This window comes from Salmo trutta, chromosome 6 (genome assembly GCF_901001165.1).
Source record: "Salmo trutta chromosome 6, fSalTru1.1, whole genome shotgun sequence".
NCBI classification, from domain to species: Eukaryota; Metazoa; Chordata; class Actinopteri; order Salmoniformes; family Salmonidae; genus Salmo; species Salmo trutta.
Window position 1 is genome coordinate 23,002,334 of NC_042962.1, and position 15,687 is coordinate 23,018,020.

Here is a 15,687-nt window from a genome sequence, read left to right on the forward strand (position 1 = left end):
TTATCGTCTAAGAATAGTCAGGGAACGTATCTTCCTGGGAGAGGACACTGAGCTCTCAGGCCAAGCCCACGGTAGTGGAGCTCTCATCCAGGAGCATCAGAACTGTGGCAGCCCTCCGATCATAGAAATAGAATCATGATAGAATTATGATTCTATTCCTATGGTTCCGAATAGGGCTAAGCTAGGCCTCTCCATTGGCGCTAACCCAGCAGCCTCCCTCCCAACCTCCCTGCTCTATATGCCTCCTCAGCTCTGTGCTGCTCTCCTCCACTCCTGGAAGTTGTGTCCTGAGGCTAGAAGACAGGGTGGGAGACCAGGGTCAGGTTTAGGCAGTTTGTTCTCTCTTTTTGTCCTTCACTCTCCTGCCTTTCATTCATGTAGTCTCTCTCTCCCGCTCTCTCTCTCATCTCTCTTTCTTGTTCTCTATTACTTTCTCTTTATCCCACTCTCTGTCCCTCTCTCTCCTCTTCCTACTCCCCCCGCTCTTCTCCCTTCCTCACCCTCTCTCCCTTCATCCCTCCCTTCATCCCTACCTCTCCCTTCCCCCTCCCTCTCTGCCTTCCCTCTCCCTCCCTCTCTGCCTCTCTCGCTTCCTGCTTTTTCTTTCCCTGGGACATCCTGACCCTGTCTATATCAATCAGCCCCTTCTCCGCATGGCTGTAGGGATGTGAGGAATGCATTGTATGTTCTGGAGCAGGCAGGCCTTTGTGACATTATTCATGTATTTTTAGCACAAGCCTCCAGGCTGGGGAGGGGGGTCGAGGGTCCAAGAGTTGGTGGTGAGGGGGGGGTCGGAGGTGAGGCGGGGGGGGGGGGGGGGGGTGTACTAGGCCCCCGGATGTGTGAGTGGGTAGAGGTAGTGAAAGAGAGGGAGGGTTTTAGGCCTCTGTTGGGTGGGTGAGGGGGTCATAGGGGGTTGCCAAGGTTACCATGTGTGTGGTAAGCACCAGGGTCAGTGTAGTGGGAAGGGTAACAGGTGCCAGGCATGGTCTGATGTGGGTGGCATGTCTTCATGGGCATTGATGCACCATTGATGGTTCCTCTACCCAGAGATTGTGAGTGACATCAAACCAGCCTTTTTCCAAGTAGAGCTCTAGGTTGCAGGCTTAATGTCTTACTTACGGAAGTTCCCCTCTCCTCTGATTGAGTTGTGGTAACTCTTGCCCTCCTCCCCTTTCCTCCTCAGACCTCCATTGTGTTCTTCACCCGCCCAGCCAGGAGGTCTAATAAGCCCCACAAAGAGGCTTGTCTCTGGGCACAGGGCCACCGGGGGCTGGGATCTAGGCTGGGCACCGCTGAGGGAACAAGGAATGTTGGGGTCAGGGGAATGAGCCCAGCTCATATAGGGAGAGGCCTATAGGATACATACACCTGTCACACTATACCTTTATACGTCAAGGTTCTCAGGGTCAGTGTCTGGCTGCCTCCCAAATGACACTCCATTCCCTATATAGTGCACTACTTTTGACCACAGCCTTATGGACCCTGGTCAAAAGTAGTGCGCTATATAGGAAATATGGTGCCATTTTGGACACAGAATACATCTAGCCAGGGTTCTAAAGGGTATTAGTCTGGGATTACCTCTCTGGCTCTCAGGGTTAGTGTTCAGCTTAGACTACAACCTCATCACACCATTTAAAGGGCTATGCGTTCAGCCTGGGATAGAGCAAGGGGTTAAGGCCCTTAGTTTAAGGTTATTTTCACCCTACAGCTAAATGTTCAGCTTCGTCTTGTTCAGACACCACACAATACCGAGGTGTAGCTAGCTCGTAGTCAGAATATGTTTAGACATCTACTGCCAGTCAAAGTGTATTAGCACACCCTAACATGTACTTAAAGAAATAAAACCACTTCTTGTGGTTTTCTGTGAGGGTTTGTCAGGTTCCTAATTCCCGTCCCCGGGCTCCCGAATGGCGCAACGGTCTAAGGCACTGCATGAGGCATCACTACAGTCCCTGGTTCGAATCCAGGCTGTATCACATCCAGTTATGATTGGGAGTCCCATAGGGCGTCGCACAATTGGCCCAGCGTTGTCCGGGTTTGGCCAGGGTAGGCCGTCACTGTAAATAACAATGTGTTCTTAACTGACTTGCCTAGTTAAATTAAGGTTAAATAAAAAATGTAATAAAAAATCCCAGTTGTTCCTATTCCCAGGTTGCGTCCTAAATGGCACACTATCCCCGATGGGCCTTCGTCAAAAGTAGTGCATTACATAGGGAATAGGGTGTGATTTGTGATTCAGAGAGAGAGAGCTACACCTTGGGTCAGGAATGATAATGACATTAACATCAAACCGTCCCCTTCCACAGTTCCCTTAAACTACAGACGCCCATTTTTGATTTACGACAGACTTGGTTTAGCTGTTTAACTGCTTTACTGTGCAACCTTCTAACAGCTAAATGCACTAAGGATTTGCAGCATCGCTTACCAAGTCAAGCAACAGGGAATGTTATGTGAAACATCTTTGTCTGCACTACCTGATGTCTCCGGAACGTTCCTCGTCAGCATCTAAACCAAAAGCCAGCACCACAGTAGACAGGTGTACTGAACCTGTCTCTATGGACCTCTTCACAGCTACCAGCAAACAACACACACACATGTGTACCAGCCAATGCCGCAGTAGATGTCTCTTTACACCTCCACACCTACCAACAACTCTCTCTCTCTCTGTTTACCCACGTCTTGTCTTCACAGTCCAGGGCTTGTAACCAACTTGACTTGTGGGCCCAGAATCCAACACGGCTATTATTTTCTTAAGCATGTGCCAACCCTCAAATGACTCCTCTGAGCCAAGAGGTCTGTCGACTCAGTGTGAGAGGAGGGAGGGAGGGAGGGGGGGGGAAGGGAGGGAGAGGGGGGAGAGAATTTTCCTTAGTAAACATCTTGGTTATTGATGCTTGTCAAACAGAGCAGACAGCAGGGTAGAACCCACAGACACCTGTGGCACAAAATTGGCACCCTATTCCCTACATAATGTAGTGGTGCACTACTGTATGTAGGGAGTAGGGTGCCATTTGGGACACAGCCATTGACACCTGCAGAAAGATGAGAAATGACAGACAGGTGGTTGCTGACTACTACTGCTGAAACCTTAAAGGGTTACACAGGGTTACACACACACACACACACACACACACACACACACACACACACACACAAAGGGTTTCTTTATGGCTAGTTGGTATTCGGATGACTCTTGCATGTTTTGCTTCTCTTGCCTCCTCGATTTCCAGGACTGTTAGTGAGGGTTGAACAGACGCACTGTGTTCGTTCTGTCTTTCATAGCCTCTGCATTGCAAGGTCTAGGTCCTCATAGGGAGAATTTGGGGTGCATCTCAAGCAATGGTGGCCGGTGACACTTTAAATGGAGATGATGGGCTCATAGTAAAGGCTGGAACATTGTCAAACACATCAAGCTTCACTCCAGCCATTATTATGAGTCGTCCCCTTCACCAGCCTCGTCTTCGTCATCTAAACTGATGTACAGAGAGCAGAATGGGTAAAAATAAGATCTTTAACTAACTATTTTGTGTTTCCTCTCATCTCCGCAGCACCCCCAGTTATAATTACGCCCCAAACATGGATAAACACTGGATCATGCAGTACACTGGCCCCATGAGGCCCATCCACATGGAATTCACTAACTTCCTACACAGGAAGAGACTACAGACGCTCATGTCAGTGGACGACTCTGTTCAGAAGGTAAGACAATCTGTTTGTAGCTACACTTTCTAGTTTTAATTTGTGTAAGGAGGGAGATACTGTGCAAAGCTGTCATCAAGGCAAAGGGTGGCTACTTTGAATTAATCTGAAATATAAAATATATTTTGATTTTTTTTAACACTTTTTTGAGTACATGATTCCATATGTGTCATTTCATAGTTTTGATGTCTTCACTATTATTCTACAATGAAGAAAATAGTAAAAATCTATAAAAAAAACCTGGAATGAGTAGGTGTGTCCAAACTTTTGACTGGTACTGTATGTGCAGTAGTAATAAGCCCATGAGGTGTGAGTTTGTCTATTTGTTTCTTCGTGTCTGTTCCTTGCTCACACACACACGGCTGTGTTTTCCCCAGGTATATGAGATGTTGGTGGAGAGTGGAGAGCTGGACAACACCTATGTAATCTACACTGCTGACCATGGCTATCACATCGGTCAGTTCGGACTGGTAAAGGGGAAGTCAATGCCCTATGACTTTGACATCCGAGTACCCTTCTTCCTCAGAGGGCCCAACGTCGAGCCTGGAGCAGTGTAAGTAAGCCTCGTCCAAGCCAGAACGGGCCATAGGGTAGCGTGAGTACACCCCGTGAACAGGACGCTAGTCTGTTCCAGAGCTTTACCCCCAATCTTTCTCCTTAAAGGACAAATCCACTCAAAAAACGATCTTACCATAACCATCAACAATACCAAATGACACTGAAAATGGAATTCAATGCCACTCTGTTTGGCACTCAGCATTAAAGGATAACTCCACTCAAAAACGTGGTATTTTTTCCATTCGCCCACTGTTGATACAGTCCCAAAATGTTTTGCACATCAGCAGTCACGTTTTCAAGATATTGGACTTTCAAGAGCAAAGTGTCACAACATTTGGTATTGTTGTTGATTATGGTGTTGGGGTGGTTGTTTATGGTGTTGGTGTGGTTGTTGATTATGGTGTTGGTGTGGTTGTTGATTATGGTGTTGGGGTGGTTGTTGTTTATGGTGTTGGTGTGGTTGTTGATTATGGTGTTGGTGTGGTTGTTGATTATGGTGTTGGTGTGGTTGTTTATGGTGTTGGTGTGGTTGTTGATTATGGTGTTGGTGTGGTTGTTGATTATGGTGTTGGTGTGGTTGTTGATTATGGTGTTGGTGTGGTTGTTGATTATGGTGTTGGGGTGGTTGTTGATTATGGTGTTGGTATTGTTGTTGATTATGGTGTTGGGGTGGTTGTTTATGGTGTTGGGGTGGTTGTTGATTATGGTGTTGGTATTGTTGTTGATTATGGTGTTGGGGTGGTTGTTGATTATGGTGTTGGGGTGGTTGTTGATTATGGTGTTGGTGTGGTTGTTGATTATGGTGTTGGTGTGGTTGTTTATGGTGTTGGCGTGGTTGTCTATTGTGTTGGTGTGGTTGTTTATGGTGTTGGTGTGTATGATAGTGTTGTTTATGGTGTCTATGTTGTTGTTTATGGTGGTGTTATTTATGGTGTTTGTTTCTCCACAGGAACCCTCAACTGGTGTTGAACATTGACCTGGCTCCCACCATCCTACACATCGCTGGGCTGGACACTCCTCCGGACATGGACGGGAAGTCCATCCTCCAACTACTGGAGCATGAGAAAACTGGCAACAGGTACACATATGTGTATTGTACTTTCTTATTCATATCTTTATCAACAGGTACACATGGACTGCCATCCGAATTTCACCATGATGTCCCCTAAGGACAAAGTTTGTATTTTTATACAAGAGAAACTTATAATATGGATTTTTATGTGAGTGAAATCTGCCCCCCCAAAAAGCTAATTGGACAATCTTTGCACATTCATGGAATCTTAAAAGGGATTGGTACATCCACTTTGTGGTTTGAATGCCAGATTCCCCTTCAAGTTTTTAGCACTGTGGCAAGGAAAAAGAAAGTGTACAGAACATACAGAACAAATTTCAGTTCGTTATCGCTTCTCCACAAAACCTCAGCAATACTAGAATCATCTTGTGTAATAACTTACTCTGGCTGGCTGTACACTGAAGACCAACATAGCTCATTGTGTGTTCCAAATGGCACTCTATTCCCTATATAGTGCGCTACAGGGTAATCCTGTAGTGCACTAAATAAAAGTAGTGCTCTAAATAATAAATAGCCATTTGGGACGCAGCCATTGGTAAGTCCACAGGCAGGCCCATGTGAATTACACGGACTAAAGTGGATTTTGTTTTTCCAGATTCAAACCCAATCGGAAACCCAAAGTCTGGAGGGACACATTCCTAGTGGAGAGAGGGTAAACTGATGTCCTTTTTTCCTATCCCCTCCCCTCCCCTCCACACACACACACACACACACACACACACACACACACACACACACACACACACACACACACAAAGACATGCATGCACGCAAAAGGCACACACATAACACCACAGATCCAGGTCAGCAGTTAGTACAGAAATGTGTGACACCAATTTTACATTTCGTTGAATCCCAAACGTGTCAGGCAGCGGACAAGCATTCACACAGCCTTCGTCCCAAACAGCAGCCTATTCCCTATATAGTGCACTTCTTTTGACCAGGGCCCATAAGGTTACCCATAGGTGTGTGAATGCTCGTCCTCACAGCGAACCAGACATTCTTTCCACTTATTTACTATACATACACACACACACACACACACACACACACACACACACACTTTCTGCCTGACAGACACTTCCAGACCACAGTGGGTTGGGACGACTGTGAGGGACAAGGTCGGGAATATCATTTTTAGTATTGTTTGATCTATGCTAGGATCTACAAGCGCCTGCCCAGTGCATCGTGACAGTTCTCACAGGCAGGCGTTGGCACATGGGGCTTTAAAGGGACATCTTTGTCTGTCAGCCTGCTCTTTTGGGCCTGCATTTCCAATGTGGGAGACAGAGCCTGTGACCCAAATAGTACCTTATTCCCTATATAATGCACTACCTTCGACTAGAGCTCCATAGGGACAGCAATAGAAAACGTGATCACAGCCAAGCCCAGGCCGAGGCCTGTGCTGTGTGTCAGTCAGACTCAGAGACTCAGAAGCCCTGGTCAAAATGTGTTCACTACATAGGGAATATAATTTGGGACATATACATTGCCTTTGTCCTCCTTGTGTGGGGCCTGTGTTGCAAGTGTTTAAGGCTGGGAAGAGAGACAGTGGCTGTGTCTCAAATTGCACCCTATTTCCTATATAGTGTACTACATAGGGAATAGAGTGCCATTTTGGAGGCAGACGGTAACCTGGAGTTGTCCCTGTCTGTCTGTGTGTCCTTGCTCTGGCTGATGGGAGGGGAGCCAGCCGGATACATGCATGGCAGAGCAGCGGAGTTATACATGCACAGCATTGACGTGGGCTGTGTGTGTTAGACATCGTCTGATGTTACCTGAGGAAGGACAGGAAGTCTCATACGACACACACGCACAGGGCGTGTTGCTGCCACTGTGTGTGTCAAGAAGCATTCGTGAGTGAGCATGCCAGTCGTAAGAGAAGTGAGGCCTACAGCACTCACTGTCATAATATGATCTGGTGTGTTTCTATAGGCTTTGTCTGTATCTGTGAACACTCTGGGCTGCGGTAATGCCAGGGGCACACTGAAGGAAACCTCCCAGCTCTGAGACATGTATCAGGAGAGAAACCTTTTTGCCGTTTGGGATGCAACCCCTCACGCTTAAGATTGTCTAAAGCCAATCCCTCCATTCACTGCTCTGTTTAGTTCCCTGCCATAAAGTGCTTGAAATGATAGTGTTATTGAGCAGTACCTACTTCCTATACCCTCATATTTCTATGTACAGAAACCTGTTGATAGTGAGGTATTTACAACTGTCCTCGGCTGTAATTTTAGCTTTAACTACGGTCTAAGCTAGCAGGCGGCGGACGGCAGCTACGTCTACACTAAGACTAATTTGTGTCCTCCGGGTGCCAGGAAAGCCAGCCCGGGCATCTGGCCCAGCCCAGCTTCACACCACCACTCACCCTGCCCATCTCTACCCAGCCCTGGCCGTCTCTACCCAGCCCTGGCCGTCTCTACCCAGCCCTGGCCGTCTCTACCCAGCCCTGGCCGTCTCTACCCAGCCCTGGCCAGCTCAATCCAGCCCTGGCCAGCTCTGCCCAGCCCTGGCCAGCTCTACCCTGCGCAAAGCACATTGACCTCCTCCTGGCTTTGGCACACTGGCACCACTCTAGCCCTTAGACCCACACAGCCCTGCCAACCAACAGTCAACTATACTGCCAATCCGCACTGCCAACCCGCACTGCCAACCATACTGCCAACTCTACTGCCAACCCACACTGCCAACCCTGACTGCATTTTCTAGACGCACAGGCATAACAACTATGACAACAGAACACTGTGACTCTAAAGTACAACCTGTCCCCTTGCCTTTGAGAGTGTCTGTGACTGCTGTCCTGTATTGTCTTGTCCTGTCTGACAGGTTAAAGGAAACAGAGAAGTTAAGAAGCTAATGTAGCTCTCTATGAGATGTTTGACGAGCAGGTGTCTACATACTTTTAGCCATGTAGTGTACACTACAATAGCAAAGTGATGGATGGCTCAGTAGTTTTGAAACAGGAACCGGCTAACACTGACAGGGCTATCAGTATGTTGAGGTTGAACACCGACCCCAGTAGAAGCATGATGGATGGCTCCGTAGATTCTCTCCATTGTTGAGTAACAGAGCGAGGGGATGTCTCTCAAATGGCACCCTTTTTCCCATCTGTTGCATTACTTTTGACCAGGGCCCATTGGGTTATGGTGAAAAGTAGTTCACTATATAGGGTGCCAATTGGGAAGCAGACATACAATAGCACTGTGATGGATAGCTCCATATATTCTCTCCATTGTATAGTAACACAGTGGAGGGTCTGGAGAGGCTTATCTCAACAGTCATAAAGTATGTATCTGTTCCAAATGGCACCATATTACCTACATAGTGCACTACTTTTGACTAGAGCCCTATGGGTAAAGTAGTGCACTATATAGGGAATAGGGGGCCATTTGGGATGCATCCGATGAAAAACCCCAGTGTTCAGGCGTCATACACATGGTGGATTAAACAGCCTAAAGCCCTACAGGTTAGAGGTCACCAGTCTTTCATTTCAGGCACAGCAGTGTTCTGTCGTTAATTACCCCGTCACACAAACAGCAGCTGGAAGGCAGGAGGCCTACTGCAACACCAGTCAATGTCCACGACCCAAATTGGGCCCTATTCCATATATAGTGCGCAACTCTTAACCAGGGCCCTATGGTCGAAAGAGGTGCACTATATAGGGAATAGTGTGCCATCTGGGACGCAGACCATTAGAGTGGAGGCCTGGCATGGGAAGCTACTTCACTGTAGATTTTCAGACACACAGCTTGTTTAAAAAATGTTTTTTTAAATGACTACAACTCCTAACCCTCCCCGGTCCCTCCTGTCTGCAGTAAACTCCTGAGGAAGGACGAGGATGGAGGAGGCAGTCCAACCACCCAGCACACCAATAGCCTGCCCCTACTCTAACCCTCACCTCTACCACTGTCCTAACCAATACCTGTCCCCTAACCTGACCTGTCCCTCTCCTGTGTTCCTCGACAGTAAACTCCTGAGGCAGAAGGAGGACGGTGGAGGCAGTCCAACCACCCCTCACACCAACAGCCTGCCCAAGTACAAGAAGGTCAAAGAGGTGTGTCAACAGGCAGAGTTCCAGACGCCCTGCCAACAGCCTGGGCAGGTATGTGTATGCACATGCACACACAAAAACACTCAAACCCACACACACTCACACACTAGCATTGAATATTTTCCCGGTATTTTACAAATGTACCATCCCGAGAGTAAATCACATTTCTCCCGGGTAACTCTGTATTTCCCACCAAAACTGGAAGTGTCATTCAAAAGCATTATAAAGCGTACAAATAGGCCTATGTCAAGATTTGATTAGAGCTTTGGTCAAAAATTCAAGCCGGATGATACCTGAGACTGATGAGCCATACATTACGGACATTTTATGAGCCCAACATTGAAGACATTTAATGAGCCCAAGCCCAAATGACTGTGCCATTACCCAATACATATATGATAAAGGATACTGCAGATTACGCAGGACAGAAAAACATAAAAGCCCATAGATGTAGCTAGCTAGCTATAGAGTATGCTCTCTTGGGTAAATCAATGAAACTAGCTCCAGTAGGCTAATCTTTTTGAGTGTGAACTGTATTATTGTACTGTATTATATGGACTTGAATTACGCGAACAGTTCAAACCATGATGAAGCAGGGAGAGAGCATGCTAGCAGGAAGAGAGAATAGGCTAGCGAATTTTGATTTTAATTTTGAAATATAATACTATAATTAGTAGGCTGGTGCATATTTAGCCTTTCCTTCTGTCTGCGGTCCAACTCATCCCAAACCATCTCAATTGGGTTGAGGTCGGGTGAATGTGGAGGCCAGGTCATCTGATGCAGCACTCCGTCACTCTCCTTGGTCAAATAGCCCTTAAATGATAGTCCCACTATGCGCAAATCAGATGGGATGTCGTATCGCTACAGAATGCTGTGGTAGCCATGCTGGTTAAGTGTGCCTTGAATTCTAAATAAATCACTGACAGTGTCACCAGCAAAGCACCCTTATACCATCACACCTTCTCCTCCATGCTTCACGGTGGGAACCACACATGTGGAGATCATCCGTTCACCTACTCTGCGTCTCACAAAGACACGGCGGTTGGAACCAAAAATCTCAAATTTCGACTCATCAGACTTAAGGACAGATTTCCACCGGTGTTTCTTGGCCCAAGCAAGTCTCTTCTTCTTACTGGTGTCCTTTAATAGTGGTTTCTTTGCAGCAATTAGACTATGAAGGCCTGATTCACGCAGTCTCCTCTGAACAGTTGATGTTGAGATATGTCTGTTACTTGCCTGTGGCAGTCCTCAAGCGAGCCAGTTTTACCATAGCGCTTGATGGTTTTTGCGACTGCATTTGAAGAAACTTCTTCAAAGTTTTTGACATTTTCTGTATTTCCTTCACGTCTTAAAGTAATGATGGACTGTCATTTCTCTTGGCTTATTTGAGCTGTTCTTGGTCTTTTACTAAATAGGGCTATCTTCTGTATACACCCCTACCTTGTCACAACACAACTGGTTGGCTCAAACGCATTACCAAGGAAAAAAAATCCACAAATGAACTTTTAACAAGGCACACCTGTTAATTGAAATGCATTCCAGGTGACTTCCTTATTAAGCTGGTTGAGAGAATGCCATGAGTGTGCAAAGCTGTCATCAAGGCAAAGGATAACTACTTTGAGTAATGTCAAATATAAAATATATTTAATTTGTTTAACACCTTTTTGGTTACCACATTATTCCATATTTGTTATTTCATAGTTTGTCTTTACTATTATTCTACAATGTAGGAAATAGTAAAAATAAAGAAAAGCCCTTGAATGAGTAGGTGTGTCCAAACTTTTGACTGGTACTGTGTATGTATGTATCAATCTAGGACAGGATGAACTATTTTGGATGCAATTTGAATGGAGTTGATGGAGAGAGAGAGAGAGAGAGAGAGAAACTGTGAGAGATTGCTCACGCGTGCACTGATTTAACGGTATTAAAGCAACGGCTGTTTTAAAAGTCCATAGTTGCAGTTTAAAAAAAAAAGTATGATATTTACACACCAAAAAAACAAGGTGACCCCCGAAAACCAGATGGAGATGGGTAAATGAGATGCGCATTTGGTCTTTAAATTACTATAGCATAGTGTTGCAGCAAATGTAGGGCTACCCGTCACAAGAAAACGTGTTACCATGATGAGATAATAGGTCAACATGCATTGTGAACTGAGTTTCATACTGAGATGGGCTGTCTGTCCCCACCCTGAGCGTTGATGATTCTTTATGCAGATGCCGTAGCGAAGTTCGATTTAGACATCGCATATCATTTAAGTTCCATTTCATTCAGTGCTGTTCATATAAATAATTTATTACAATTCACCTGTTTCTCGCAGTTATTTATCCCGGGAAAAGGGAGTGGTTTTGGTCCGTGAATCTCGGCAAATGGGTTCCCGCCATTCAACCGTAACACACACACACACACACCATAGAGTGTGTAACGAGGTTCCCTGAAACACACACCCACCTGATTGTGGACAGAGTTTCCCCTGTTGCTGTCTATAATGAAGAATTACGTCTTACATGTGCACACTTACAAGCTTCCTGGTTCACATTAGAAAGCCATGCTGGCTGCTACCTGAACATTGGACCAATTTGTATTGTTCAGGTCTGCCAACTCTGTGGCTGTACACCAGTGGTTAGTAGCTGGTCTAACCACTAAAGAGTGTGTGTGTGTGTGTATGTGTGTGTGTGTGTGTGTGTGGCTGGTCTACCAGGCCCTGCCAGCTTTTTAATGGGTTTGGGATGAAAGGGTCCCAGAGAAAAATTAGTCCCTCGTTCAAACGGTACAAAAATGTCCAATTACTGGACGTTTGCAGTAAATGGCTATTTGACTTATGGCTGGCTGGCTGGCTGCAGAGTCTATGGCTGCTGTGTGCTTTGGCTAGGACAGACTACAACGCAGAAGAGGAATTATACTGTATGGAAAAGATTGTTACTGAAACAAAGAAGTTGAGGAAATCCAATGTGTTAGGTTATGTGGAGGAACCCGCTTTAGTCTGTAAATAGCATGCAAGATTGCGGGGGGGGGGGGGGGGATGGTTTAGTGTGTGTGTGTGTGCATGCAGCGTTTGCAGCCAGCAAATGTGTAATTACAACACATACATGTGGAGGTTTAGTCCTAGCTAGCTATAGCCCTTGTCTGGTATTATTTAACCGAGTCTCCTAGTTAGTAGCCTCCCTCTGTCTCTGTGGGGTGTTCCTTTAGAAGGAACAATATGGAGGGAAAGTCTATTAAAGTCTTAAAACAGCTGGTTAGAACACACCCACGGGTCTGTGGTCAATAGACACCTGTCCACCAAGGGTCAAATCCATGATTTAAAGGGGAGGGCTAAAGCTCAAAGCACTTCAAAGCCTTTGCGGTCAATGTATTTAAAGGGGCGTAGACAACAGCAACTGTTACCTAAAGGACATGGGGACCTTGTAAGTGTTTTCAGAGTGAAAGGGCAGTATGACAGCCTATAGGACTGTGTGACTGTGGGAAGAATATGAGTGGTTTAGTAAGGTGGCTGTCCCAAACTGAACCCTATTCCTTATAAAGTGCACTACTTTTGACCAGAGCCCTACCGATCCAGGTCAAAAATAGTGCACTAAATGTTGCCATTTGGGACGCGGATGTTTGTATTTATAGACGTCATAAACTCAAGGTTCCATTCTGTCTTATTCTGATCTCTCACCCAGTTCATTTGCAGCAGGCTATCTCTCTCCATCTGTAAATGAATGAATAATGTGTGTCAGTCTGCAAGAGCTGTAGCAGTTTGGGTCTGCCACTTCTAGAGCAAGTCTCAGCTTGTAGGGTCTCACTCACTCACTCACTCACTCACTCACTCACTCACTCACTGTTTTTCACAGTCTGTCAGAGTGGAATGTGGCTGAAAAGTCCTAAAAGCACTGCACCGACAGCAAGCCTCTCTCTCTCCCCCTCCCCCTCCTCTTCCTCCCCGCCCCCTCCACTCCCCTCCTTCCGACTCTCTTCCTCCCTCCCTTGCCCTCTTGATATAACATGGCTGTCAGGGCCATCTGTCAGTCAGCTGTCTGTCAGTGAGCGTCTGAGTGAGTGGTCCACAGAGGAAACCCGATCCTACCCATAGTCCTTTGTTTGGCACTCTCGTTCCCACACTCACCAGGCAGCGAGAAACCGTCTGCACTGCCATGGTCCGCAGATATGTCCCCCCCTCCAACCTACATCCTAAACGGCACCCTATTCACTACATAGTCCACTACTTTTGACCAGAGTCAAAAGGTAGTAGGCCCTGGTCACTCTAGTGCACTATATAGGGACTAGGGTGTCATTTGGGATGCAACCCCAAACACTTTAAGTCAAATTATCACATTACTTACTTAGCCGAATGAGCTTTCACTTTCTTTGACCCCTCCCTTTCAACTTGACTGATTCATGGAGTTGGGAGTAGGAGACATTGTGGATGTGCACCACTAACTAGATTATGCTGGTGATGCAGCCGGGGGTTTGGAACACAGACAGACAGGGAGACAGGTAAAGAAAGAGACAGGGAGACGGAAAAAGAGACAGGTAAAGAAAGAAGACAGGGAGACGGAGAAAGAGACAGAGAGAGAGACAAGAAAAGAAAGAGACGGAGAGACAAGAAAAGAAAGAGACAGAGAGACAGGTAAAGAAAGAGATGAAGAGAGACAGGAAAAGAAAGAGAGAGGTGGAGAGAGTGACAGGTAAAGAAAAAGACAGACAGGTAAAGAAAGAGACAGACGGCGAGAGAGACAGGTAAAGAAAGAGACAGACAGGTAAAGAAAGAGACAGACGGCGAGAGAGACAGGTAAAGAAAGAGACAGACAGGTAAAGAAAGAGACAGAGTGAGACAGCGACAGAAAGCGGTATAGAAAGAGGGAGCAAGCGAGAGACCGAGAGATGGAGAGAGAGAGAGAGAGACAGCGGGAGAGAGACCAAGAGATGGTGAGAGACCGCGAGAGCGAGACAGAGAGAAAGGATTTTTCACTTGGTTTACAGACAGCAGACTGATCCAATTCATTTGATGTGGTGGTCCTGGTTTATCTTTCTCTTTCGTTTTGGGATTCTGTTTCTTTCCCTCCGCGTCTGTCTGTGATCTGGTTGAGATGTCTGTCTGTCAGAAGCACTGTGCTGTCTGGAAGTCTGGAAATGAAACGCAGAAGGAAAGGAAAAGGCCTTGGGCTCAATTAGGAATCAATGTCTCACTCCTGTTGTCCCACTTTCCATATGAGACTCTAAGGGAACAGTTTGTTTTCAATCCAACTTTTTTTCCCCCGTTGAACACAGTAGTCCAACATACGTGTTGTTCTGCCGCGGACTCTGAGGAAAGCCTATCTGTTGACAAAGCCATGTCGAGAAAAAGCAGGATTTCAATGAGAAATACACTATAGTTGCGGTTCTCGTGATGTTAACAAAGCACAAAGAGTCAATCTGTTTCCCAAATGGCACCCTATTTCCTACATCGTGCACTACTTTTATAGGGTGCCATTTGAGACACATTCAATGCCTTCAAAGACCTCAAATCATCCACCACTAATATAACCATCTGTCTCCTTGTCTCTCCTCTACAGAAGTGGCACTGTGTGGAGGAGATCACAGGGAAGTGGCGTATCCAGAAGTGTAAGGGAGGTGGTCTGAAGGAAGGCCCCAGGAAGAGGGCCCGGAGCCTGAGGTCCCGCAGCAGCTACGACAGCCGGCAGAGGGACCCCTGCGACTGTGGCCCTGACAGCAGCCTCGACAAACCCTCCAGGTCCGACCGTCCGGGACGCTCACACCGCCAGTTCCCACCTTCCTCTGGAGGACGAGGTGAGTAGAGTGGAGGGATGGGGGTGGAGGCTGGGGGTGGGGATGGGGCTGAGGGTGGTCCAGGCCAGGGAGTAGTGTCCTGAGCCAGCTTGCTCAATGGTAGCTGGGTAGATGTTGTTACAGGGGCATAGAGAATGGAGATGGACAGTTATAGTAACATATATCCATCTGTGGACTTACCACTCTGTATTTAAAGCGACTTACCACTCTGTATTTAAAGCTGTGTATGGAGGGCTATGGGAATGACGACCATGTCCATGTCTGCCAGAGCCTAAGCTTTGATTTACTGTTCAGGATTACTCAGGCTCTAAAGAGACACGTGCAGGGAAGAGACAGAGGCACGAATAGAGCCCCTGGCATTAGATCACTGGTCTGGTGGAGATAGCTCCTGACATTAGATCACTGGTCTGGTGGAGATAGCTCCTGACATTAGATCACTGGTCTGGTGGAGATAGCTCCTGACAGTATATTACTGGTCTGGTGGAGATAGCTCCTGACAGTAGATCACTGGTCTGGTGGAGATAGCTCCTGA

The 15,687-nt window shown here is 46.6% G+C and overlaps 1 protein-coding gene across 5 annotated transcripts in view; it reads left to right on the forward strand.

Moving 5' to 3' along the window:
* sulf1 (sulfatase 1) overlaps positions 1-15,687 on the forward strand; it is a 121,542-nt gene that overhangs the window by 89,344 nt on the left and 16,511 nt on the right. For all 5 annotated transcript variants that reach the window (XM_029755790.1, XM_029755791.1, XM_029755793.1 and 2 more), the window contains 6 exons: positions 3,552-3,702; positions 4,080-4,255; positions 5,210-5,338; positions 5,928-5,984; positions 9,299-9,434; positions 14,921-15,155. In XM_029755790.1, the coding sequence (XP_029611650.1) occupies positions 3,552-3,702; positions 4,080-4,255; positions 5,210-5,338; positions 5,928-5,984; positions 9,299-9,434; positions 14,921-15,155 (884 nt within the window). The remainder of the gene's footprint in view (positions 1-3,551; positions 3,703-4,079; positions 4,256-5,209; positions 5,339-5,927; positions 5,985-9,298; positions 9,435-14,920; positions 15,156-15,687) is intronic.